Source organism: Camelus ferus, chromosome 3 (genome assembly GCF_009834535.1).
Source record: "Camelus ferus isolate YT-003-E chromosome 3, BCGSAC_Cfer_1.0, whole genome shotgun sequence".
NCBI classification, from domain to species: domain Eukaryota; kingdom Metazoa; phylum Chordata; class Mammalia; order Artiodactyla; family Camelidae; genus Camelus; species Camelus ferus.
Window position 1 is genome coordinate 43,402,512 of NC_045698.1, and position 25,004 is coordinate 43,427,515.

Here is a 25,004-nt window from a genome sequence, read left to right on the forward strand (position 1 = left end):
ACTACTTTACTCTGTTTATTTTTCAAATTACTTCTTTATTACTTTTATTGTCTCCTCTACTTAGTATGCAAAAGCCTTGAGAGGCACACATGGCTATTCAAATTTAAATTAATTAAAATTAAAAGTTCAGTTCCTCAGACCCACGAGCCACATTTCTGTGGCTCCATGGCCACATGTGGTTGGTGGCCACAACATTGGACAGAGTGGATAGAACATTTCTATCAATGTCTAGAACAGTGTCTAAAATATAATAAATACGCAACAAAACTTTATTGAATGAATGAATAATTAGTTAAATTATAGAATTCTGTGTCTTATTTTGGTTACTATATGTCAGGAAGGAACTGGAGATACTAGAGGGTAAAGAAAGTCAAATTTATCTTTGTTTTCCTGGTGGTTGGCATTCAGTGACTATTTCAGTAATTGTAACAGTATAAAGGACTTTTTTACAGAAGTGCTGAGCAATTAACATTTGTCCATAAAAAAATCAGGCAAGAGGAAGTCAAAATGTGGCTGGCTATAAAGCCAAACATTTTGATCCTAAATAAAATAAATATTAAAGTAGGACTTTTAAAAAGTTTATGAATTTTGGACAATGAAAATTACCACTAAGAAAAAAATCAGCTGTCCAAGATGATAAAGCTGAGGTAGTTAGCTGAACCGATAATACAGTATCAGCTCTGAGAGTAGGGTTGCTAATAGTGCACGTGTGAGAGGAAGAGAACATTCCAGTTGCCAGCTTATGATTTACCTTGAATTGATCTTGAAGACCAACCATCTGTATAATGATATGCTAATTGTGTCAGACCTTCACTTATATAAACTCACAGTGGTGGATCAAATAATCTCCTGATTTTCATTTTTATTATTACAAATAGCTGTGCGTAAGAATATTTATGCCTGCACCTATTTTCCTATAAGAGTAACTGAGCAATGTAGTATTAACCAGCAATTACTGATTTTTTTCTTTGGTTTCAATTAGTGACAATTAACACTAAAAATTCCAAATCTTAAAATCTGCCTGTTTTTTCTTAAGTTAGAATTTTAGCATTGATTTCAAATAACAATAAATTTAACTTAACATTTATTTTATATCATCGCAGAGCAGCACTTCAAGCTCAAAGGGACTCTGGTATTTATGGGATCTAAGCATTTCATTTTTTCAAATAAGGAAACCAGAACCTGAAGGAGGTTGACTTGCCCAGGGTCACTCACTGGCAGAAAAGGATTATCTGTCCAAACATACACAAAAATCAGTGGAAAAACATCAACTGGAGGTGTAGGATTATATATTTGAAGACATTAAAAAATACTCTAATATACTTTACTGAACTGTATTTACTACATAAAGTACAAAATAACACTAGAGGTTTTTTTTTAAACCCATTTAGCTGCAAATATACACCCACGGGCTATTTCATACTTCCTTAAGTATTCTTATAATTGGTAGAGAAAAAATTTCACTTTCTGCATTTTTCAGGGGACGAAATTGTGAAAGCCACAAAAATATTGAAAGATATAGATTCTAAAGTATTTAATAATATTGTTATACGTTTCCTGCATGCTCACAACATGTAGAACAGGGAAAGAAATTACACAAATTTTCTTGTTTTCCTTTTAAAACTTATTCTTAAGGTAAAAGATAAATACAAATATTCAGTCTGTTAAATGTTGCTCATTTCTTACAATTAATTAACATCTACAAGACAATAATATTTCATGAGTGGTTGGCTAAAACCTTTTACTGCATAAATTCATGATACTGATTATATCTATTCCATGGAGTTGTAACATAATAGACAATTACATCAGAAAGCTAAATAACACAGATTAATGGGTAAAGAATGAAGAATTCACAACGATAATATAAGTTCAGCCATCTAGCAGCTGACAAGAGATTAGCGTCTAGTTTAACAACTAATTAACAACTTAGTCTGTGTAGGGACAACTTCAGTCTGTGTGTAGCCTGTGTTACAAACTTGAGTTCTCATTATAGCAATATCTTTTTTTGGTCCAAAGAAAGTCATTTGTTCCTTTTCTTTAGTTTCTCTAACTATAAAATGGGGACTACCTTTACTTTTCAATTATAATATAGTTGGATTAGGATGACTTAAGAAATGAGCTCTATGCAAACATACCTTCAAAGAAGTTAAAAATCTATCAAAGGACTTGTTTAACTTCTCTCTGGCACAATGTTCTTCTGTGCTTATTTAGTTTCCCCTTACCTTGTATTTATAGAAAAGAATCTCTCTGGGATTTTTCTACTTCTCTCCTGCAGTAGTAGTAGTAGTAGTAAGTATCTTGATGTAGTACATGGTTTTAAGAAAAGAAACTTATTTATAAGATAAATAAAGTTAAGTAAGTTAAAGAAACTTCATAATATGTGCTTTAAGAAGTCTATAGAGAACTTCATGTGGATCAAGTTATTTGAGCTAATTTCTAGAGGATTATATTAGTCAATATATACTAAGATATTAATGTGCAAAAGTCATCATAGAATTAGATTATACCAAATAAAGCAACTTGAAGTATATAAATCCAGTAAGCACAATAAAGGTGAGAGTTTTTAGTGTTGTATTTTCTTTTTTTCTTTCTTTCTCTTTTTTTATTTTTTGCCATTTGTGGCCCTTCATTCACTTTTTCTTTTTCACTTCAAAAACCAGAATTTTATAACTGGCATAGACATTTCCATTGCATCAAAAAGAGCAAAATGCCTAGAAATAAACTTAATCAAGGAGGTTACCTATACTCTGAAAACTGTAAAACACTAATGAAGGAAATTAAAGATGATAAAAAGAAATGGAAAGATTTCTTGTGCTCTTGGATTGGAAGAATCAACAGTATCAAAATGGCCATACTACCCAAAGCAATCTACAGAGCCAACACAAACCCTGTCAAAATACCCATGACATTTTTCACAGGACTAGAACAAACAATTCCAAAATTTATATGGAACCATAAAAGATCCCAAATTTTCAAAGCAATCTTTTGTAGGTTTTTTTTTTCTCTTCTTCTTTTTGTTCTCTTTTCTAATGATTTGATGACTAAAGAAGTTCCTTTAACATTTGTTGTAAAGCTAGTTTGGTGGTGCTGAATTCTTTTAGATTTTATTTATCTGTGAAGCTTTTTATTTCTCCATCAAATATGAATGAGAGCCTTGCTGGAAAGAGTATTCTTGGTTGTAAGTTTTTCCCTTTCATCACTTTAAATATATCATGCCACTCCCTTCTAGCCTGTAGAGTATCTGCTGAAAAATCAGCTGATAACCTTATGGGAGTTTCCTTGTATGTTATGTGTTGCTTTTCTCTTGCTAATGTTAATATTTTCTCCTTATCCTTAATTTTTATCAATTTGATTATTATGTGCCTTGGTATGTTCCTCTTTGGGTTGATCCTATATGGAACTCTCTGCACTTCTTGGACTTGGGTGACTGTTTCCTTTCCCAAGTTGGGGAAGTTTTCAGTTATTACCTCTCCAAAAATTTGCTCAGGTTCTTCTCTCTCTCTTCTCTTTCTGGGACCCCTATAATGCGAATGTTAGTGTGTTTCATGTTGTCCCAGAGTTCTCTTAAACTATCTTCATTTCTTTTCATACTTTTTTCTTTTTTCTGTTCTGCAGTAGTGGTTTCCACTAATCTGTCTTCTAGCTCACTGATCTGTTTAGAGTTGTATTTTCTATTTTTATCTTTTTAAACCTGAAGTTGCCAAAATTGTAAAAGCTCTATTTCCACAGGTGTAGAATCTTACTTCACTTCTTAAACTAGAAAAGTTAAATATTCAGATGAAAACCGGGTTTAAATCTTTATTCCCAAGGGTAATAGCCAATCTAGTGATTTTGAACTATTCTAAATATCAGTCATGTTACTTCAACCTAAATTATCCAGATAATTTGGATAAATTTGTTCATCTTTTTGCTAATTCAGGTGTATTTAACCAGATTCAGAAAGGTGAATGAAATGAAACTATCACATTCCAAAAATAAAATCCCAAGTTGTTCATTCTTGCTTTTCGCATTCCTTCTAAATAAAAGAAATATGTTTTAAAAACTATCTAGAAAGATGATATATTCCAGTCAGGCTTTAAAATATTTCTTAAGAAACACTTACTCATCATTAAACAACACCTCTTGCTATTAGACCACTGAATTTCATGATCTCCATCTGGGAATTGGCTTAAGCAAGATATATTATAAATCAAACAATCCAACTTTGAAAATTTGTCAAAATTCTACAAAGAAAAATTTTGAAATGCATATACACAGAGTATTTCAACATTTTTTTTTAATCTAGAGATATTTTCAGATGTGTATGGTAGATCTTGCACCATAGCCAGCAACTGGGTCTAGCCAGCATCTGGAATGAGATACCTCTAAGGAAAGCTAAGACTTTAAAGGAAGTCATTTTGGTGATTCAATATAAAACATCCTTCCCAAATCAGAAAAGCTGAGAGTTCGAGCACAGTGTTATTAAAAGCCGTATCTTTCTGCTGTCCAGGTGTGGGAACGCTAAAACTTCTTTCAGCCCAAATTCTAAATCAGAAATTGTCATCTTGTACAATTTAAATTTCTAGAGCAATTGGAAGAGCTATTCCTTCTCCACTTCCTGTGTTTATAGTTTGGGACCAAGTCAAAACATATTACATTCTACTCTAAATGAATTAAGATCTAAGGCTGCAAATGTCCAATTATACATGCAGGGCTTTCAGAAGGGCATGTAATAATCTTATTCTAATCCTGTCCTATGTTTCTCATGCAAAAATATTAGGAATCAATGTCATGTATATGTAAGCCCAAATGCTGGGCTATGTCTCTGATTTGGCCTTGTAGAATTATTAAATCAATCTTCTGGCAATAAACCAAGTATCTGTAACCTTCTTTGTGGTAACCATCAGGCTTGCGAGGATTGGGTTTTGATTACCCTTACTATCTTGTGCAGTAAAAATGCCAATGCTACTATCAGAGTTTTTTAGTCTAAATCTTTGTTTACTATGTTGTCAAATATGGTATACCTCTGATTTCTGTCCCAAGGGCTATTGCTGATGCCACGACTAAGGAAAGTTCTTTTGGCCGAAAGTTATATTGATTGATTTGTAGGAGTTTGACCCATGGACACACAGTACCAGAGCACTGTCTGGGCTCATCAAATTTCCTCCTTTGGTTAATGCTACTGTCCCTGAGCACATCCATTCAGACCATATGGTTCTTATTCAGTCCTTGAATGGCTTATTCAGGCAAACATCCAATGGCTGTAATAGCGATGTCAGACCCCCCAGGACTCATGCAAATATCAATTTTTAATTTTTTGGCCATATTTCTTACTCCATCTGCTAAATGTGCATGGAACAGTTCCCATACTTACATGGAACATTTGTGGAACTGTGCCCCCGGGCAAAGATCCCATATCTTTTGCAGCCAGAGTTTGACGAGATCATTGTGGATCCAGTCCTCTGGATATGTCTAAGCTATCATTTGAGCCACATTTTCTCCCCTCCTCCAACCTTTTAAAAAAAGATTTATTAAAAAAAACTAAGAGCAGCTTTGGTTTTATCCTGCTGGCTAGACAGGATGTAGGTTCTTTCTTGTTCCTTCGGATGTGAGTAGTTTTGAAATTCAGAGTTAAGATCAGAGGTCGTGGATATTCCATTCATACTTCTGAGACACATAAATTCATGTTTATAGTCTGTGATGCTCGTTACTGCCAGTTAAGACTGTCTGCCAAAGAATTTTCTGCCCACCATCATCTAAGATTGGCAAATAATAATAAAAAGTAATGATGATGCTCTAGTAATATATACTAGCACCTCTGAGGAAGCCCACAGAAAGTCACTGAGATATTCTCTCATTCCATCCTCACAATACCTGTATGAAAGATATAGATAGATTTTCTCTCATTTTAAAGTAGAGATTCATTATTTTTGCCAGTTGTAACACTATCATATAGTCTTAGGCTCAATGTTCTGTCTAGATGCCTTTTTACTGTGATTCTTGAGATAAGAAACTGTTACAGGTAAATAAATGAAAAATCAACTTAGTATTAAAGGGGTAAAATATATTGTTACCACCCATCTCAGGCTCAGTGTAACAATGAAAATTTTCTTTTTTCTCTGCAAAATTTCCCATCTGAAAGTAAAGTATGATCAGAAGCAGCAAAGAGATTTCACTCTGAAATCAGGAAGATTTGGGCTGGAATCTCAGCTCTCTATTAAACTGCTGTGTAATCTTAGGCTTTCAAGTCTTTCTTCATCTGTAAAACAGAGTTAAAATAGTCCCCATTTCCCAGGATTTTTCTCAATAGCAAACAGAACAAATATGTTCCTGGCACAGTGTAAATACTTTGAAACAATTCATTATTATCATCATCATTGTTACTGATAATGCCAACTATTTTTATATGGCAAGAATACAGTCTGGCCACACAAATTTGCCTACACCAATTGAAAATTTCACTTTAATTTTGTGACTAGGTGTTTGCATGGCTGTTTTGATTTGAGTCAAACTTCTGAACTCTAACTCTGGTTTAATATCCAAATAGGTATAGCCATAGGAGGAAAATCTGCATTTGGCAACTGTAAACATGCTTCTCCCTAAAGGAAAAAATAACTGAAATGATCAACAACAACAATTCATAAATAGATAACATGGCAAATGCAGTTAGTAAAAAAAATAAATTAAAAATAAATTAAGAAGTGCTCAGCTCACTGAGTAGTTTTTGGTACTTTTCTCCTTTAAAAAATGTAGAGTGATCTAGTTCTTTGAAACTCTCTTCATAAATTAATAGTGATAGAGGTATTAATGATAGGGATATTTTGAGGCTTTTTGCCTAGCACTCTGTCTTTTTCTTTCTAGGAATCTGCATGTGTATGTTTTTTCATTCATTCATTCATTTAAAAACTTCCTAGTGCTATGCCTAAAGCTGTCTATTGGCCTTCATGTCTCTGGAAGAATGGCTAAGGTTTTTTTTGTAGGTTAATTTTAGATAATGAAATCCAACATACTGACTTTATGAAACTACACTCTAATGTGAATATCAATGACTTCTTGGTAGACAAACTTTGCTACATGTACAAGTTCTTTAAATAGATTTTCATGGAGCCCAAGATGTTCTGCTGAGATATGCTGGAAGCTGACAAGACTCTAAGGACAGGGTAAGGAGGCAGGCAAGGGGTTCTTTTAACTCGACCATACCCATTTTTTTTTTCAAGCGTAATTTATCAGAGTTACATAGACCCATTTAAAGAAGAGTTTAAGGATCAAAAAGTTGACATCCATTAACCTAGATTAAGAATGCAAATCTTTAGAAACCAAATATATTTTTGCCCCATTTTATTCACTGTCTCCTGTCTGTGGTTATTCTTATTTATGCTTGGATGTAATTATATTTCCCTCTATTTGCTTATCTAAATTTAAATTCAATACTCTTAGCTTTGATATTATTTAGAGTATTTTCTAAGTAACCTTCAAACTGTAATTTGAAAGAAAATTTGATCTTTATCAAATATATGCACATAAGCTATAAGATACGACATTTGAGAGTTTTGCTATTAAGCACAAATGATAAGGTATTAAATATATTTATCAGACAGATGACTGAGTTGAATTACATGTTCTCAGATAGCCACTACTTGTGGTTAACTTAGAGTGATTATATAATTTACAGAATGCTTTTAGGAGAGCTCTGAGGTGTTTAAAAGAATGAGTTCTTTATGCTTTGGGTTAAAAAATAAAGTAAAATAAAAAAAGCCATCAGGCCTAATGATAGTATTATTATAGACAAATAGAAACAGTAGACCATTGGTGTAGATCACAAGAATAATAATCAATCAATGGTAAATAAAGAGAGAGATTCACACTGTGACTTTCCCCTTACAGTTGTGTATTTCTTCTAAGTACAGATTGATGTAAATTGCTACTTGTCATTGACAAGAGTTGTTGGTTCCAAAATAAACCTAGACTGTTGTTTCAAGAATGTGGTTCCTAATATTTTCTATTACTTTTGTGAAAAAAAGAAGGAATTTTTGGTAGTGTGTAAAGGTCTCTGTATTTTTATTGGCTACTTATAAAGTCTCAAAAAAAGATCCTTAATCCTTTAAAAATGACCCTATCAATTCATACATTTAGCATAATTTACCAACATTTCCAAACTCAGAATGGAAAAGCCATCAACACGGCACTAGGTCATGGATCCTGAATGAAGCCATCAGCAAGGATTAATAAATTGTGACAGCTGCCCAAAAGCTTTCATTCTTTTTATTTAAACATCAGATTGCAAGCTGAAATTCAGTGTAATCTCTGTTGAAACCAGCCCAACTAACATGGAAGAAGTCAGAACTGAGAACAGATGATAGTAGTAGTTATTGTTGTAAATTTAGTCCATGGCAATAAATACTAGAATCCACATATATAGCAATTCCTAAAGAATTTCAGGAATAGCATAAATTATTCTTATCTACTTGAACAATTCTTAATAATTATAGTTGTTGAAAACTAGGCTGATGAAACTAAAATTATTTGGCAACAATTTCTATGCTCAATATATTGTTTAATTTTTTTCTTCTACTATTAATTCTTTCTCTCATACTGCAATTTAAAAACGACTCATTAGATTATAGCTGTAAAATCTATTGAGGATCACATAACTTTCCTGGAAATTATTTGTCAGAAAAAAACAGACATATGACTAAACAGATTCTATTATGTAAGTTTGTTGTTGGATATTTTTGTTCAATACAATTCAAACATACATGTATAGAAGGAGAAATTGACCCAGAAAACATTCAATATAATTTCCTAAACAATATATATTTGCAGATATCAAGAAAATTCACTAGCCTAGGAATTTACTGTTTCAAGTACATTTTAATTAGTACGCTTGATTTCCTAGTAGCTGAATATCAAAACCAGAAATTTATCAGGTTAGTCTACACATCAAATAGCTAATAAATCATTTGAGCTTACCCCCTTTTCAATATTCCCAGTCTGACAGAGTGTTCCCTCAGCTGCGGGAATACTGTTGGTGACACAGCGGTTGCTTTTGCTGAGACACCAGAGCTCTCTACACACTTCCTAGGAAAGAAGGCAAAAGCAAGTTGATCAGAAGTAGAAACTAAAATCATGTCTACTAGTCCATAAAATATACCCACAATAGATAAGCAATACTCAGCATTAATTCTCTCTTGCTGGTGATTGATTAGAATCTTTAAAATAACGTGCAGAAATTTCATTAATAGAAAAAAATAGTGAGAATGAATGAATATGTAGAAAGGAAATACATGTTTACTACTCCTCAAAGTACACAATAGCACAAACTTTCCAATTACTAATAGCATGTTGACAGGTGGATGACTTCCTAGACCTATTGTAATATTCAAATAAAGATTTTTTTTATAAAAAAAGAGAGACTATGGGAATGTGCATGGAGTAATTTCTAAAATTCATATATGCTTAAAGAAAAATCTAGCAATGTTATTTGCAGTTTATTAATATAGTACACTTTCATGAAAGGGAAATTTGGTTTTCAAAAAATGTTGCTACTTATGTGCCATTTTCATAACTGACATATTTCAGATGTTGTTTGGAGTGCCCTGTCTTCTTTATTATAATTTCTCATTATTCCACCTCAGCATGGGAGAATTACTACACTTATTGTGATGTTGGCAATACAAAATACCTCATTTTGTTCACACATATTAATCTATCAAATTTTAAAATAAGCTGTCCAACATTTCCCTAAGTAAAGTGTTTGAATAGCAAAAAAACAAGCTTACTTTGAAGGAAATACCCGAATTTTTTCATTTCTTTTCATATATATGATCACCAACTAACATCATTATTAATAGTAAAAGTTTTTAAACTATTTAGTACAAAATACATATTTGCAATAAAAATATACTATTCTGGAATGCAAAGATAACGTTTGTATGTAACATTATATATGACACTCAATTCTATTGTTACTATTCCCCAACTGCCCTTTCACTCTCAAAATAATTGTTAAGAACTTATGCCACATATCACTACAAACTATGAATAGTGATGAATATTAAACAGATTTACTGCGGTGATCATTTTGCAATATATATAAATATTGAACCATTATGTTGTACGCCTGAAACTAATATAAAATATCAAGTATATCTTAATAAAGATTTTAAAAAATAATTTATGTCACATAAACACAATTCAGAAATATAGTGATAACATTTAATTCACTGGTTATCCGTTGCTACAAATGGAGATGCCCCACAGAATACAGCAAAAAGAAGGTATCTCTTTGGCCCCTCTTTAGGGTGTCCCCCTCCACCAGACAGAGAAAAAGACATAAAATTAATGTTTTAAACTACTTAAAAATTTGTATATTATATCTAATTTATTTGTCTACTTTAAACTCCATGTGGAGAAATACTGAGCTAGAAGAAAGCTAAAAGACATCAGAAAAGAAAAACATGTGCTGTGGATTTTAATACAAAGATAAAACTTTCTACTTTCTTTCAAAGCTTCAGTTTCTGCTTAAAGAGAAGGATATTTATACTACTTTATTCTTCCTTTTCTATAGGAGATGGTTTCTTACTATATGTTCCTAAATATATTATTTCAGTTTATTTTAAAACCAGTAGGACTAATATTTTAGGTTCTTAAAATATTATCCCATGTATCAAAAATACCCATAGTCAAAGAGAAATGTGTTCACAAAAATAGAGAAGCATTGCTAGAACAACGTATAAGAAATTACCAAAAAAAAAAAAAATCCATAATCCTGGATCATACTCCTGATCTTCTATGATTTTTATTAGGTCTAAATCTTACTTTAGACAGAAGTGAAAAATAAGAGCCTAAGGTTTATTTTAGACAGAACTACACAATGAAAATTCTATCACTGAAAAGGACAATATTCATAGCATCTATTAGGAAAAAGAGTTATTTAGTCAAGTCATAGAAACTATTTTCCAAAAGTGCCTTGAAAATCTCTAACCAAAATGGCAAGTGCTCAAGATCCTCTTTCTGAAACTTTAATCTCAAGATTCACAATTAGAGTCCTCTGACAGAGCCCTCTTTTCCTTTAGGGAATGACATATTTTGAAAGGTTGATTCCCACTTTTAAGAAGATCTTATCCAGGCTCCTTGGAATTTGAATTGCTAGGGCATTAACTTCTGTTTAAAGTATAAGCCTGGAAATCTATGTAATGGGAAATACTCTCAAGTATTGTCAAGTGTAGCCTTCTTGGAGAAGGCTCTAAAGAGTTCTCAGATAGACTTCTCATCTAGAATATCAACTGAATAGGAAAGATCTTGATATCCCAATTAAGATCTCCCAAGATAAAAAAAATACTCTCTTGGAAGATAAAAACCAAGAAAATTTTATTTTATGCCAAGAAAGCAAGAGATACACTTGCTGCAAGATTTAAGAACAATTTCACACTTTCAGAATTACCCCTTTTTCTCTAAACTGCTGGGTCCTAGAACATGGCTGATATATTTGCAAAGGAATATTAGTTCTAATTGCACATGTATATCAGTTGCTGAATAAGCACCCTAAGGTAGGTCCCAATCTCTAAGTAAGTTAAATGCATGCTGAAATTTTTTGCCTCTTGGGGAATTTGTATAACAACCATCATAGTAGGTGGATTAATTTGCCTAAATAAAATATATAAAGGGATGAAGTATAATTAGTGAGAGGGACTGATGATTTTTTTTTGACTGCCCACCATCTTAGCTCTAGTAGACCACAGTTCCCTTTCACATACTCACGATTCTTTACAGGAGAAGTTAAGATTGGTTAAGATTAGTCTCATGACCTCTATGGACTAATAAATCATGGCCTGTTTGTTAGGGCAATCAATTACATTCTTAAGCCTACAATTCATTTTGGAGAGACTCTCTAGGAGAAATCTGGGTCTTGATGTTTGCCTTTAAACTTAAGGAGGAAAAGAGAAATCAACAACAATCCATTAAGGAAAATTTCTGTTACATGACACAAAACCATTGGAAATAGAATCTCCTATTTCATGGGGTCAACTTCTAACCAATTAGGAGGATTGCATAGTAAAACAAAAGTAATAGCATTATTTCCCATTGATCCAAGAATATCTGTTGAGCATCTACTATACATCAGGCAACATGTTAGTGTTATGAAAAAATAACACTATCACTTAGAATTTATGAGAACCAGAAAGAAGGCAGTGTATAATTTGACACATATTTCCAAATGCCGTGGATTGGTAATGCTCTGTGATAAAGTTTTTAATATTCTGTGATGAAATTAGAAGAATGATGTCTATGTGATTAATTTTTTTCATGAAACAAAATTTTAAAATTTTAGTGAATTGTCTTTGTTCATTACATTTTATTATTTTTAATTTTCAGGTTTTACAAAAGACTAAGACTCCTGAAGTCAAGATGTGTGTGCTTACCACAGTCTTTACAAAATATTTCTACTTGGCAGAAGTAAAACTTGGCATTCCTATGTTGGTGCATTAATTTTTGGAGAGAAATTTTCCTAGCTTACAAAAATCTAAAAGTTTATGAACCACTCATTGACCAAAACTTGATAATCACTGTCTATTTAGATGTAGTTATGTGTTAATCAATGCCTTTAATAACTAATTGCTTCTTATATCTTACCACTATCTTCTGAATTCAATTTCTTTCTTCCTGACACACATTATTTAGCAGTTAATTTAGCAAGGGACTCTTGTTCTTATTTGTCTGAAAATATATTTATTTTACTTTCACTCTAAAAATACTATTTTAGTTGAATGTAGAATTCTAATCTATTTATCTTACTTCAGTACTTGAAGGTATTAAGTCCCTTGACATTTGGACTTTAGAGAGCAGATGAAAAGTAACCTGCCAGTCTAATTGTTGTTTCTTTGTGATAAAGTCTTTCAAGTTGCTTTCAAGAGTTCTTTTTGTGTTTCTTTTAGTTCAGTCTGACCACTGCACCTGGGTGTTCTTTTTATTTCTCTATTTGGGATCCATACCTTGAGGATTCATATCTTTCTTTGATTCTGAAAAATTATTAGTCATTATTTCTTTTAACACACTTCTTCCCCATTCTTTCTTCTGAACTCCTACTCAACTTGTATTGAACCTTCTAATTCTAACCACCATGTCTCTTAACCTCTTTTCATATTTTCTGTATCTTATTCTCACGGGGTGCTAATCTTTCTGCTTGTTGACTTCATGGTGTATTGTTCCCTCATACTATTTGTTATTTTGTATTTGAGCTTATCCTCAGTGAATATTGTTTTTTCTTTGAGCATCCTGTATCTCCTGAGTTGGAGAGGTATATCCTCATGCATTTGTTTCTATCATACATTCCAAGGTTTCACAGTTTTTTTTTCCGTTTTATTCCCTTTTTTAAACAACTGAAGTGTAGTTAATTTACAATGTTGTGTTAGTTTCAGGTGTAGAGCAAAGTGATTCAGCTATATATAGATGTTTGTATACTTTGGAAATTAGTCCCTTGCAAATATTTTCTCCCATTCCACAGGTTGTCTTTTTGTTTTGTTTATGGTTTCTTTTGCTGTGCAAAGCTTTTAAGTTTAATTAGGTCTCCTCTTTTGATTTTTGCTTTTATTTCCATTACTTTAGGAGATGAATCCAAAAATTGCTGTGATTTATCTTAAGAGTGTTCTGCCTATGTTTTCTTCTAGGAATTTTATAGTATCCAGTCTTAAATTTAGGTCTTTAATCCACTTTAAGTTTATTTTTGTATACGATGTTAGAGAATGTTCTAATTTCATTCATTTACATGTAGCTGTCCAGTTTTCCCAGCACCACTTATTAAAGAGACTGTCTTTTCTCCATTATATATTCTTGACTGCTTTGTCATAGATTAATTGACCATAAGTGTCGGGGTTTACTTCTGTGCTTCTATACTGTTCCTTTGATCTGTATGTCTGTTTGTGTGCCAGTATCATACTGTTTTGATTACTGTAGCTTTGTAGTACAGCCTGAAGTCAGGGAGCATAATTCCCCCAGTTCTGTTCATCTTCTCAGGACTGTTTTATTCAAGGTCTTTTGTGTTTCCATATAAAGTTAAAATTCTTTGGTTCTAGTTCTGTGAAAAATACCATTGGTAATTTGATAGGGATTGAATCTGTAGATTGTCTTGGCTAGTATGGTCATTTTAACACAATATTGATTCTTCTAATTCAAGAAATGGTATATCTTTCCACCTTTTTGTGTCATCTTCAATTTCAAGGTTTCACGGTTTTCATGTTGATTTATTTGGTCACACCATGTATGTAGACTGTATAAAGTCTTACCATGTTCTTATGTGAGCCACAAGCCTAGGGCCTCAATTTCTCATGAGAACTATTATTCCCTATCCAGAGCAAAGGGCAGACAAGCTTACTTATCATTTTCGTTTAGCTCTTTCTTCACAGAAAGTTGACTCTTCTCAAGTTCTGGCTGTATGAAAGGGTCTCCTTTCGAATTCCTTAGTTCATGCCCAAGGTGATATCTCCTATCCCAACACGAACAGTATCAGCTCACTAGTTTACCACCTGAACTAAAACTCCCCTTCATTTCTGGCACATCCCTACCTCTCCATCTTTTGGTTTTGATATATACAAGCTTTCTACTGAAAAATGATACATGAATCAATCAATATTATATCACTTATGAAAAAACTAGGGTTTATGAAAAAAAAAAAAGACCACTCAAAACCTATGTAACCTTGTAGCCAGAAAACAAAGAAAAACACCAACAGTACTAAACATTTATACTGTTAAATCTTGACTGGCATTTGTTCCCATCATGCCAATCAGTCAATCCTTTGTAGGCTTAAACTCTGTGGCTTGTGATGCTTCCTTTTTAGAGATGTAGGTCTTTGAGAGTATCTGCCTCTAACAGAGATCACTTTCATAAAAATTAAGAAGTGGCTTCAGGGTATAGCTTCTTTATCAATCAACTTTTAAAAAATAACACAAACTGATGCATCATCACAGATTCTTAACCTGCCCTCATGACTTCAATAGCTTAGTGTTTTGGAGATGAAAGCACTAAGCTATCCATTATGTCCAGCAAAGAAACACCATTCTATAGGTCTTTATATACTGCTATAGTTTTTCTCTTTGGGAGAACTTGCTGATAGTTTCACATCATTAATGCACTAGGGAACAATCATAAATGAACAAATAAGACTTATGTATTACACTGGAATCATTCCACAATTTGTTAATTTTACCTATGTATCTTCTCATCACAGAAATACATGTTGTAGCTAAATAAATTATATTCAATTGTATATTGTTAGTTTTATTTATCTAGCATATTCTGTTTTCATACCTAAAGGAGTGATTGTGTTTACTCTATCATGTTTTTTAAACTGAAACTTTTCCCCCATTCTTTAAAAAGCCAATTATATAAAGGATTGGAGACAAAATATGCATGTCAATTTAGAATTCAGTTCAACCAATGGGTAAAAGCTAAGAGAAACACAGAAAAGTTGTAAAAAGAGTAGATCTTAAGAGTTCTCATCTCAAGGAGAAATTTTTTTTCTTTTCTTTTTATTGTGTTTATACAATATGATAGATGTTAACTAAACCTATTACCTGTGGTAATCATTTCACAATATGTGTAAATTGAACCATCATGCTGCACACCTTAAACTTATACAGTTGATGTATGTTAACTATTTCTCAATAAAACTGAAAAAAAATTTTTAAATGCTGAGGAGTCTGCAGATTTCTGTTCAATGTATAGAAAAATCTTCCAGAAGTCAGAGCTGAATAATGATAAAATAAAACTGAATCTCCCATCACTGGAGATACTCCAGCATACACTTAAATGACTTCTTAGCAGCAATGTTTTAGGCAGAAAAAAAAAAGAAAGGAACTAACATTTTTTCAGGGTATACTGTCAACTACTGTGTCAGGCATATTCACCTTTGTTTTTCATTTAATCATCATGACAATCTTGTTAGAAAGTGTGAGAAAATTTAGGTTCAGAAAGACTTAGCAATTTGCTTTAATCCTAACTAAATCTAGATTTGAATCAGCTGTCTGATAGCAATGTCCAAAATATCTCCACACAGTTAAGCTACTTTTCCATTTTTCTTAAATGTGTCAGAATTAAATAAAGTCACTGGCCAATTAAGGCTGATTAGTAAAGGTTTACTTGCATTCTAATATAATACAAAATCCCACTAAATGTTCTTAATACCTTCTTACCCTTTACCTGTATTTTAAAGGATGATATCTCAAAATTAAGACTACTATGTACTAATCATAACATATTCATTCAACGTATGAGCTTAGGCATCAACTTATACATTATTGGAACTTCTGAATGTAACAACACCACATAAAAATAGTGTTAATATACTCCTCAAAAGTATTACATGGTTTTCCAAAATACAAGACTTTTAAACTATTCCTACTTATTTAAAATTAATATCAACTCCCAGATTTCTAGTCTATTTAACTTTCAAACATTAACAGCAATAAAAAATATAAGCAAGTATGAATCATAATAAAAATATACAGAGAGAATGGAGTTTTAAATTAATTATCTAGTATAAAATAAAAGTAATTAGTATAAAACTTATATTAAGAAAATAACATTGTAAAGAATTGAACTAGGGCTCCTTTGATCAGAATAAAATAATTAATTACAGTAAAAGACACTTTCAACAAAATAAAAGAAATTGGAACTATTTTTTCTAATGTTTCCATCCTTTTTAAACTAACTGTAGCTGTTAAATGATACTGAAAACTGGGAAGAAAAGCTCTTAGATTTACCTGAAAAAATCAAAATTAGCAGTTTACATAAGGGGGAAAGTGATATCATAAAAGTACAAAACCACTTTATAATTGCTATATTAAGGAAATAAAACAGTATATGAAGGGAAAATGGCATCTTTATTGCTAGATGGTTTTTGTTTTTTAATTTTTTTAAACAATTGTAAAGATCAATAAAGAGATTCACACAGATTTTCTGCCCTTGGGAAACCCTAAACCCTATGCCATCTTGGGTCCTTGGTTGTGGATATGAAACATTCTCTTCATCCTCATTATCCTATCAGTAACATCTTTCAACAGCTGTTTGCAATAAAGGATCGTGACAGCCAAGGGGGAGAGCGGAGAACTGAAGAGGTCAAGAAGGAGCATCAGTGATTAGAAAGGTTACTTATCATTGTATCACACAAAGGAAAACTGAAAACCAACATATGGTGACCCTGTGGCCTGGCTCCAGGTGTTTGGTAGCCATCTGAAGAAAGAGAATAATGTACCCTTATTTCAGCTTTAAATAGGTTAATCCTGTTATGTGGGTAATTTAAGTATAAGAGATCCTAGAAAGGCAAAAAAAAAAAAGTTTTATACATGTTTTTGTTATATATGTATTATACATACACAGATATAATACATATATAAATAAAAAACTAATCTAGAAATTCAGATTAAATAACTAATCATCAATTTGAAGGGGTTAAAAATTATTAAAAGGTTTTTAAAAAATACTTCTAAGAAGCAAACCCAGAGTAAAAACTACTGATATTTAAGAATATAAATGATTATGAACTTAAGATTTTGGCTTGAAATTTAAGGAAAAAAAGTCAAATCAACTTCTTGTCGAGTATATGCCTGATAAATATATATGTTTGGACTCCGAACGTATACTGACGTGTTAAAATAATCCCATGCCTTTTATTCCCTAAACTCATATTAAACCATACTGTAGAATATTTACACCACCTTAAAATCTTCAAGGAAAATGATTCTACAACCTCCCTGAGTACAAACTTCCAATATTTAACAACTTGAAATTCTTCCTACTACCTAATCTACAGCCTGCCTTCCAGCTGTAAAAATTAAGGCAACTGTGTTTTTTTATGCTTTTGGTGGGTAAGAAGAACAATTTGTTACCAGCAGTCAAACTATAATAAATGTTCCAAAGTCTGAAAGTGATTTTGAAGCCAACATTTAGCTTTCTTTTTCACAGGCTACTCATACTCAATTTCTTTAAACTTCCCTTATATGTACTTCTAAGTATTTCATTATTATCCTCTCCCAAGTTATCTGCATCTCTTAAAAAAAAATAGATAGCCAACAGTACCCTAAGAAGACTAATAAAATATTTTTACTGGAATGATGACTTGAATCTTATCTAATTGGTAATGATAAAATAATAAACAAAACTGAGTGAGCACAAAAAACATTAAAAACTAAAGTCTAAGAGACAAAAATAGGTCAGTCTTTATTAAGTACTCTCTAGGGGGATAATACCCTGATTAGAGAACTCAAATATATTATCTCAAGTCAGTTACCCTGAATGCAAAGAGCTGTACTTCAGGCAGACATAGCTTGATGGCATACTTATTATAGTCATTAATTAACATGTGAATAAAAATAATTTATGCTGTCCTGTATTTTAATTCTATGTTTACCAAATTAACTTTTGATAATAAACTGATCTACTGAGTAGATTTCCTTAGGTAATAAAATGTTCAAATTTTAGTATAGTTGACTGAATATAAACTGAGAGGCTATATTTCTTACTATAAATTAATAAATCTAATTTTATATAGAAATATATATTCCCTTTGACCTTTCATATCTAATATTAGATTCTAAAAGTCTCTCATAACAAAGTGTCTTGCAAATATGGTACACTTAGCCATTTATAGATTATTCTATCATTAATCACTTAATTGAGGTATGCAGAAGAGAAACATTAAAAAGTTTAATGATCTGTAAGTAAAATACAGACCTTGCCACAAATACATTTCTCCTGGAAAGATTAAGAATGAATGAGAAGTCTTAAAGTCTCCAAAGTTATGTCATATTTTCTTTTTGTAAGTTCTATTTCCACCATAATATACTGGGATTCTGCAATCTTAAAGTCAAAATTATGAAGCCCACACACTTCTACACATAAACACCTCCATTCATTTCATCTCAGAATTATGAAGCTGTACCCTCCAGTATAAAAAGTACATTTGAATTTATACAGGAAAGCAAGGGCATCACACAAGGAAGTATCATCAGTGGCAGAGCAGAGATGCTTTAGTACTCTGTGTAGGGTGTGTTTGGAGAGGAAGGGAACAGGGGAGGTAAGAGGACACAGATCCCTTTACAAAAGTCTCCAATTTTCCAATATGATTTCCCTAGATTACAAAATTATATTTGTTTCTTAAGATAATGTGTCTTCAAAATTCTGTGATCACACATCAATAAATTCTCTTGGTCTCATTCATTAAAAATCCTTCCATAGTTTCCCACTGCTCTTAAAATAAAAACCTAGAATTCTTCACACGGCCTATAAAGTGCAGTCTGATTTGGCTCGTAATGTTTTCTTGCATCATGTATATGATGCTTGCTTTCAGAGTCTCAGCTCTTCAAATACACAGCCTCAGGGTCTTCACAAAGGTCCTTGCTTCACTATCTTTTTTTCTTTTCTTTTCTTTCAATATTTTCTTGTCAGGGTTCTTTTTATTTGGTGGGGGAAGGTAATCAGGTTTGTTGTTTGTTTATGGTGGTACTGGGGATTGAACCCAGGACCTTGTGCACTAGGCACCCACTCTACCACTGAGCTACACCCTAACCCCTCCACTATCTCTTTACCAGATAATTCTTCTCACTCATTTATTCACCAAATATTTTCTGAGCTCCTATTATGAGGTAGGTATTATGCTACTTACTTTATAAATAACCATGAACAAATAGGTAGAATTCCTGCTCTCATGGAACTTACATTCTCATAATTATCAGTTCATTCACTCAACAAATATTTACTGAGCACCTATTATGAGCCAGGCACTGTTCTAAGTGTTAAGGATAGAGCAGTGAATGAAATAGGCAAAAATCTCTGCCCCTAAGGAAAACTGATTCTAGTCGTGAAAGCAGGCAGTAAGCAAGATGAACAAGTAAAATATATAGTATATTACAAAGTAATAATGGTAACAAAAAAATAAAGCAAGGAAAAATGACAGAAAGTGAGCGTGTGTGTGTGTGCCTATGTGCACACAAGCATGCACAATTTTAGGTAAGGTTGTTAGGGAAGGCCTTAACTAGACGATTACATTTAAATAATTAACAAGTAATCAAACAAGTGAAATGATATGGATTGCAATAAGTGTTACGAAGAAATATAAAGCATAATTCCCTTTATGTTTTAACTGAAAGCATAAAGGTAAGTAACCGAGACAAGCCTTTGCAGATGGATCAGACAGAAAGTCTGTCTGAAGAGAAATGCATTTGAGCTGAAATTAAAGGATGAGAATGAGTCAAAATGTGACCATTAGAGTATCTTAATATGCTCCCCGAAGTGCAGATGGCTCAGCTGCTTCTAAAGCACCACTAGCATATCAGCTATGTAGGAATGCTATCATGGATGACATAGATATTCATAGAGGAAAAGGAAACATTTATTGAATATCTGCCATGTGCCAGGTACTTTGCATGCTTGTCATACTCTTTAGCTATCTGAAGTTTACAAGAACAAGTTAGCTGCTATCCACTGAAAAAAAGTGGCTGAGTAAAATCTATTGGTGGTAAATTTGAGGTCATAGGTAATAATTAGTGGCAAGCAGACTGTTATTCAAAGTATTCTGTTAAGAGACATTCCATTCTACCATGGAACCACATCTTAGATCATGTGTCCCCCTTTATGGTTCAGAATATAAGGTCCATGGATAAAACATTGCTCAATTCTACACTGGATTAAGTAATAACTATTGTACAAAATACTAGCAATAATGTGCTAACTCAAGTCTATGTAAACAGAAAAGTGACAAATTTCATAGATAATAAAAATTCCCCATAAACCAAACAAAGCCATACCTGAAAAATTTCTCTGGTTTTGTCCTGGGCCTTAAATCTACCTGTGGATGAACAATCATCTCTCTCTCTCTTTTAAAAATAACTTTCTTGAGGTATGATTGACATATTAAAAGCTGCACATATTTAATGTATACAACTTGATGAGTCTGGAGATACGTATATGAAACCATTACCACAAACTATGCAATAAACATATCCATCGCCTCCAAAAAGTTTCCTCTCAACCTCTTTATTGATTATTATTATTTCTGAGTGTGTGATGAGAACATTTAACTTAAGATCTACTCTCTTAGCAAATTTTTACATATACAGTATGGTTTTGTCTACTATAGGCACTGTGCTGTACAATAGATGTCCAGGATTTAACCACCTTGCATAGCTGAACTTTGTACATTTTGACTAATACCTCTCCATTCCCCCATTTGCCCAGACCCTGGCAACCACCACTCTACTTCTCTAATCTCTTCTTTTAACATCCTCATATAAATGGTATCATGTAGTATTTGTTCTTCTGTGTCTACCTTATTTTACTTAGCATAATGTCCTTCAGGTTCATCCATGTTGTAATAAATGGCAGGATTTCCTTTTTTAAGGTTGCATAATATCCCATTGTAAGTATATACCACACTTCCCTTATCCATTTGTCTGCCATTGAACATTTAGGTTGCTTCCATGTCTTAACTATCGTGAATAATGTTGCAATGAATATGAGAGTACACATGACTCTTGGAGATCCTGATTTCAATTCCTTTGAACATATACACAGAAGTAGGATTCCTGGATCACATGGTAGTTCTGTTTTTAATTTCTGGAGAAAGCTCCATATTATTTTCCACCGTGGCTGCACAAATTTACATTCCTACCAACAGTGTACAAGGGTTCTCTTTTCTCCACATTCTTGTCAACACTGGCTATCTTTTGTTTCCATTAGTGATATTTAGCACCTTTACATATACTTGTTGGTCATCTGTATGCCTTTTTTTGAGAAATGTCTATTAAGTTCCTTTGTCCATTTTTAAATTGGGTTTTCTAGGGTTTTGTTACTAAGTTCCTTATATATTTTGGACATTAACCTTTTATCAGGTATATTGTTTGCAAATACTTCTTCCAAATTCCATAAATTGACCTTTCATTTTGTTGACTACTTCTTTGTTGTGTAGAGCTTTTTAGTTTGATGTAGTCCCACTTGTCTATAATTGCTTTTGTTGCCTGTGCTCTTAGAGTCATATTTGAAAAATCACTGCCATGACTAAAATCAAGAAGCCTTTCCCCTACATTTTCTTCTAGGAGTATTTTAGTTTGGAGTCTTACATTTATGTCTTTAATCCACTTTGAGTTAATTTTTGCATACGATATAAGATAAGGGTCTAGTTTTTCCAACACCATTTACTAAAGAGACTATCCTTTCTCCATTCTGTATTCCTGGCACCCTGGTTGAAAATCAGATCATTTATGCATGGGTTCATTTCTGGGTCTCTATTCTGTTCCATGGGTAAATTAAATTCCCAAATGTGTCTAAAATGTATATTAATGAACCTACTAACAAAGAATTCAGGCAAGATTTTTCATAATTACAGATGTAATCACTGTTAATCTCCACAATGACCACATGGGGACCAAAGTAGAAGAGATGGAAAGCTGATCACTGCTGCAGTTATGGGTCATCCTGTAGATCACTGTTTAAAATCTTCCCTGATAGTTGATAGTCGAAAGAGGATCATTTCATGATGCTTTAGCATCAGAAGTATCTCCTGCATAAAAGGCTATGTGCTCTTTTAAAACTCCACCACTTATATTTTAGTGTTCATCTCAGGATGCTACACTCAGGTAGCTATCTAAATCAGTACTGGTTTGTTTTTCCCTTCAGCTATGATCTGAAGCATGATTTGTTTACCTGACTGAACTTTCACCTCCAAAGCCACTATTGTTTTCTCAAGTACCATTTAGAATAATTTATAACCTTAGGGATAATCCAGATAAAGACTGGGAGTTTTGGTGTGTGCTATCAATTGTGTAAACTCAACTCTTCAGGCACAAGCATAAGAGGTGGGAGTGGTTATAAAGAATCTGTTATGACCCAAGAAACTTTGTTAGTAATGTATAGCACTTTATAAAAAAGTAGCAAAAGCATTTTCATATAGTACATAAGTTTAAGGAAACCATTTTGTTACAAATCAAAGTGAAAAATATTCACCAGAAAGAATATGAAATTATATAGGATTGTAGACACAAAAAATTCATAATAAAATATATGAAATTGTATAGGGTTGTAAGATGCTAAAATCTTTCCCCAAGTTTTCTAATTTCATTTTACATCTATTATAAAAATCTTTATAAACATAACACAAAAATAGAATCTAAAAACTGCACATAAGGATCATAGAATGAAATGTACAGTTTATCAATTCTTTATTGCACTTCAAATCAACTAGTTTGAAATGAATGAGATATACAGATATTGAGACAGAATAATCAGGTCAAATTTTTAATTAATTTACTGAAGGAAAAAAAACACATCCAGAGATCCTGTAAAACTGATAATATAAACTATCTAATAGGGAAATGTACCGGTGGAGTTAAACCCAATTCCCAATAGAAAACTGAAATGTAGATGAACTTTTTTACTTGCTAACAAAGAAATGAGAGACCATAGGTAAGAATAAATCTAACAGAAAATCTGTAAACTCAGTTGATCATGAATTTCAACTCAGTAAGCTGTAAGTATATCAAAGACTGTGGTTAAAAGCAACCCAACGTAAAAAAGACTTTTTCTGAGGCAAAAAGCAACCCAAGGTAAAAAAGAAACTAAAACTATACAGAAACAAGAATAGAAGTAAAGACTCTTTACAGAGAGACAAGAAATGCCAACGTTTTACTCAAAGCTCTAGATTTTCAGATGGTTGCACACAATCTTTAAATCTAGTGCACAAAATGTGCTGCCAAACCCTACCAGGAATAATAATATACTTGTCACTAAGGGCTATTTAAAAAATCACTTTCCTTTGTACTGCACCCAAGAGGAATAACTGGTACAGTACAATGTATATATTGTTTGGTCTTAACTACCTTAAAACTTTATTCTTTTTATTGTTATTATTTTTTAAAAGGGATCTTAAACACACTATTTACATAAAAATAGAAACTAAGCCTTAAATTTACTTTTTAAAATCTGAATTATTTTGACAAACAACTTGTCATTTTAAAACGTGACTCTTTCATTCAACATGCTTATACTGTGTACCTACTATGAACATCTCTCTATACTAGACTCTGAAATCTTTCTCTATGGAACTGTTTTTTTCTTTTTTTACATTTTCTGAGATAGACACTGAGACTTTTTTAGGCAGATGAGAAGAGTCAATTATAATACCTTCATTTTTTTCCATAGCACTTTTCCTTGTTTCTGTATTTGGGTTAATGTCACCTTATCCCCACTCAGTTATTACGTTAGAATGTGGTCAGTGGATAAAGTAACTTGAAATTACTCAATACTAAAAGTATAAATTAAAGGCTCCTAGCCAACATAAAAATGCCCTTAATCCAATTATTAGAGTACCAGAAAAGGCGGGGAATGGGGGGAGGTTTCAAAATTATAACATTTCAAAGACAAACAAAAAGTTGGCATCAGAAAATCAGAACTTAAAAAAGAAATAATTAGAAACTTCAAAAATTCTACCTGCATCCTTCACAAGACACTTGAAACTTGTTTAACTTGATTACTCAAACATTTAGAAATAAATACTTGTATAATAAATATTATATAAATGATACCAGAAAAAGAGCAGTGTCAAAGGCCATATTTGTGTTAATGATGTTACCAGAGTACATTCATCAAAATTGCATCTTGAAAGCTGTGTCATGACCACACATATAAATAATTAAACATAAGGAATAGGACTTCTTACCCCATATTTACATTGGCGGGATGTTGCTCCATACTGGAAACGGCATTGTTCATCAGCATCATACACCTGACCTGGGGCCACAGCTGGATAAAGAAAGTCACGCTTGGGAGGCTCATTATCAAGGCAAGTACCACGGCCTGAACTGTTCAACATAAAGCATCAAAGGAAATTAGGTACACTATGCACTGTTTCAATCACAATTATTAAACCATGTGTTAAGCTCTTTGTTTTAATAATTGATGCATGAAAAACAATACTTTCTACAAAAAAAAAAAAAAAAAAACACATGGCAAAACAGAATTGCTTTACTAAAATT

The 25,004-nt window shown here is 32.5% G+C and overlaps 1 protein-coding gene across 7 annotated transcripts in view; it reads right to left on the reverse strand.

Moving 5' to 3' along the window:
- The window catches only part of ADAMTS6 (ADAM metallopeptidase with thrombospondin type 1 motif 6), a 266,890-nt gene that overhangs the window by 87,094 nt on the left and 154,792 nt on the right, over positions 1-25,004 (reverse strand). For all 7 annotated transcript variants that reach the window (XR_004317186.1, XR_004317184.1, XM_032473104.1 and 4 more), the window contains 2 exons: positions 24,689-24,830; positions 8,953-9,060 (listed from right to left, as the gene is read on the reverse strand). Coding sequence is in view for 5 of the 7 variants with exons in the window: in XM_032473104.1 (XP_032328995.1) it covers positions 8,953-9,060; positions 24,689-24,830 (250 nt within the window). In the remaining 2 variants the exon portion in view is untranslated. The remainder of the gene's footprint in view (positions 1-8,952; positions 9,061-24,688; positions 24,831-25,004) is intronic.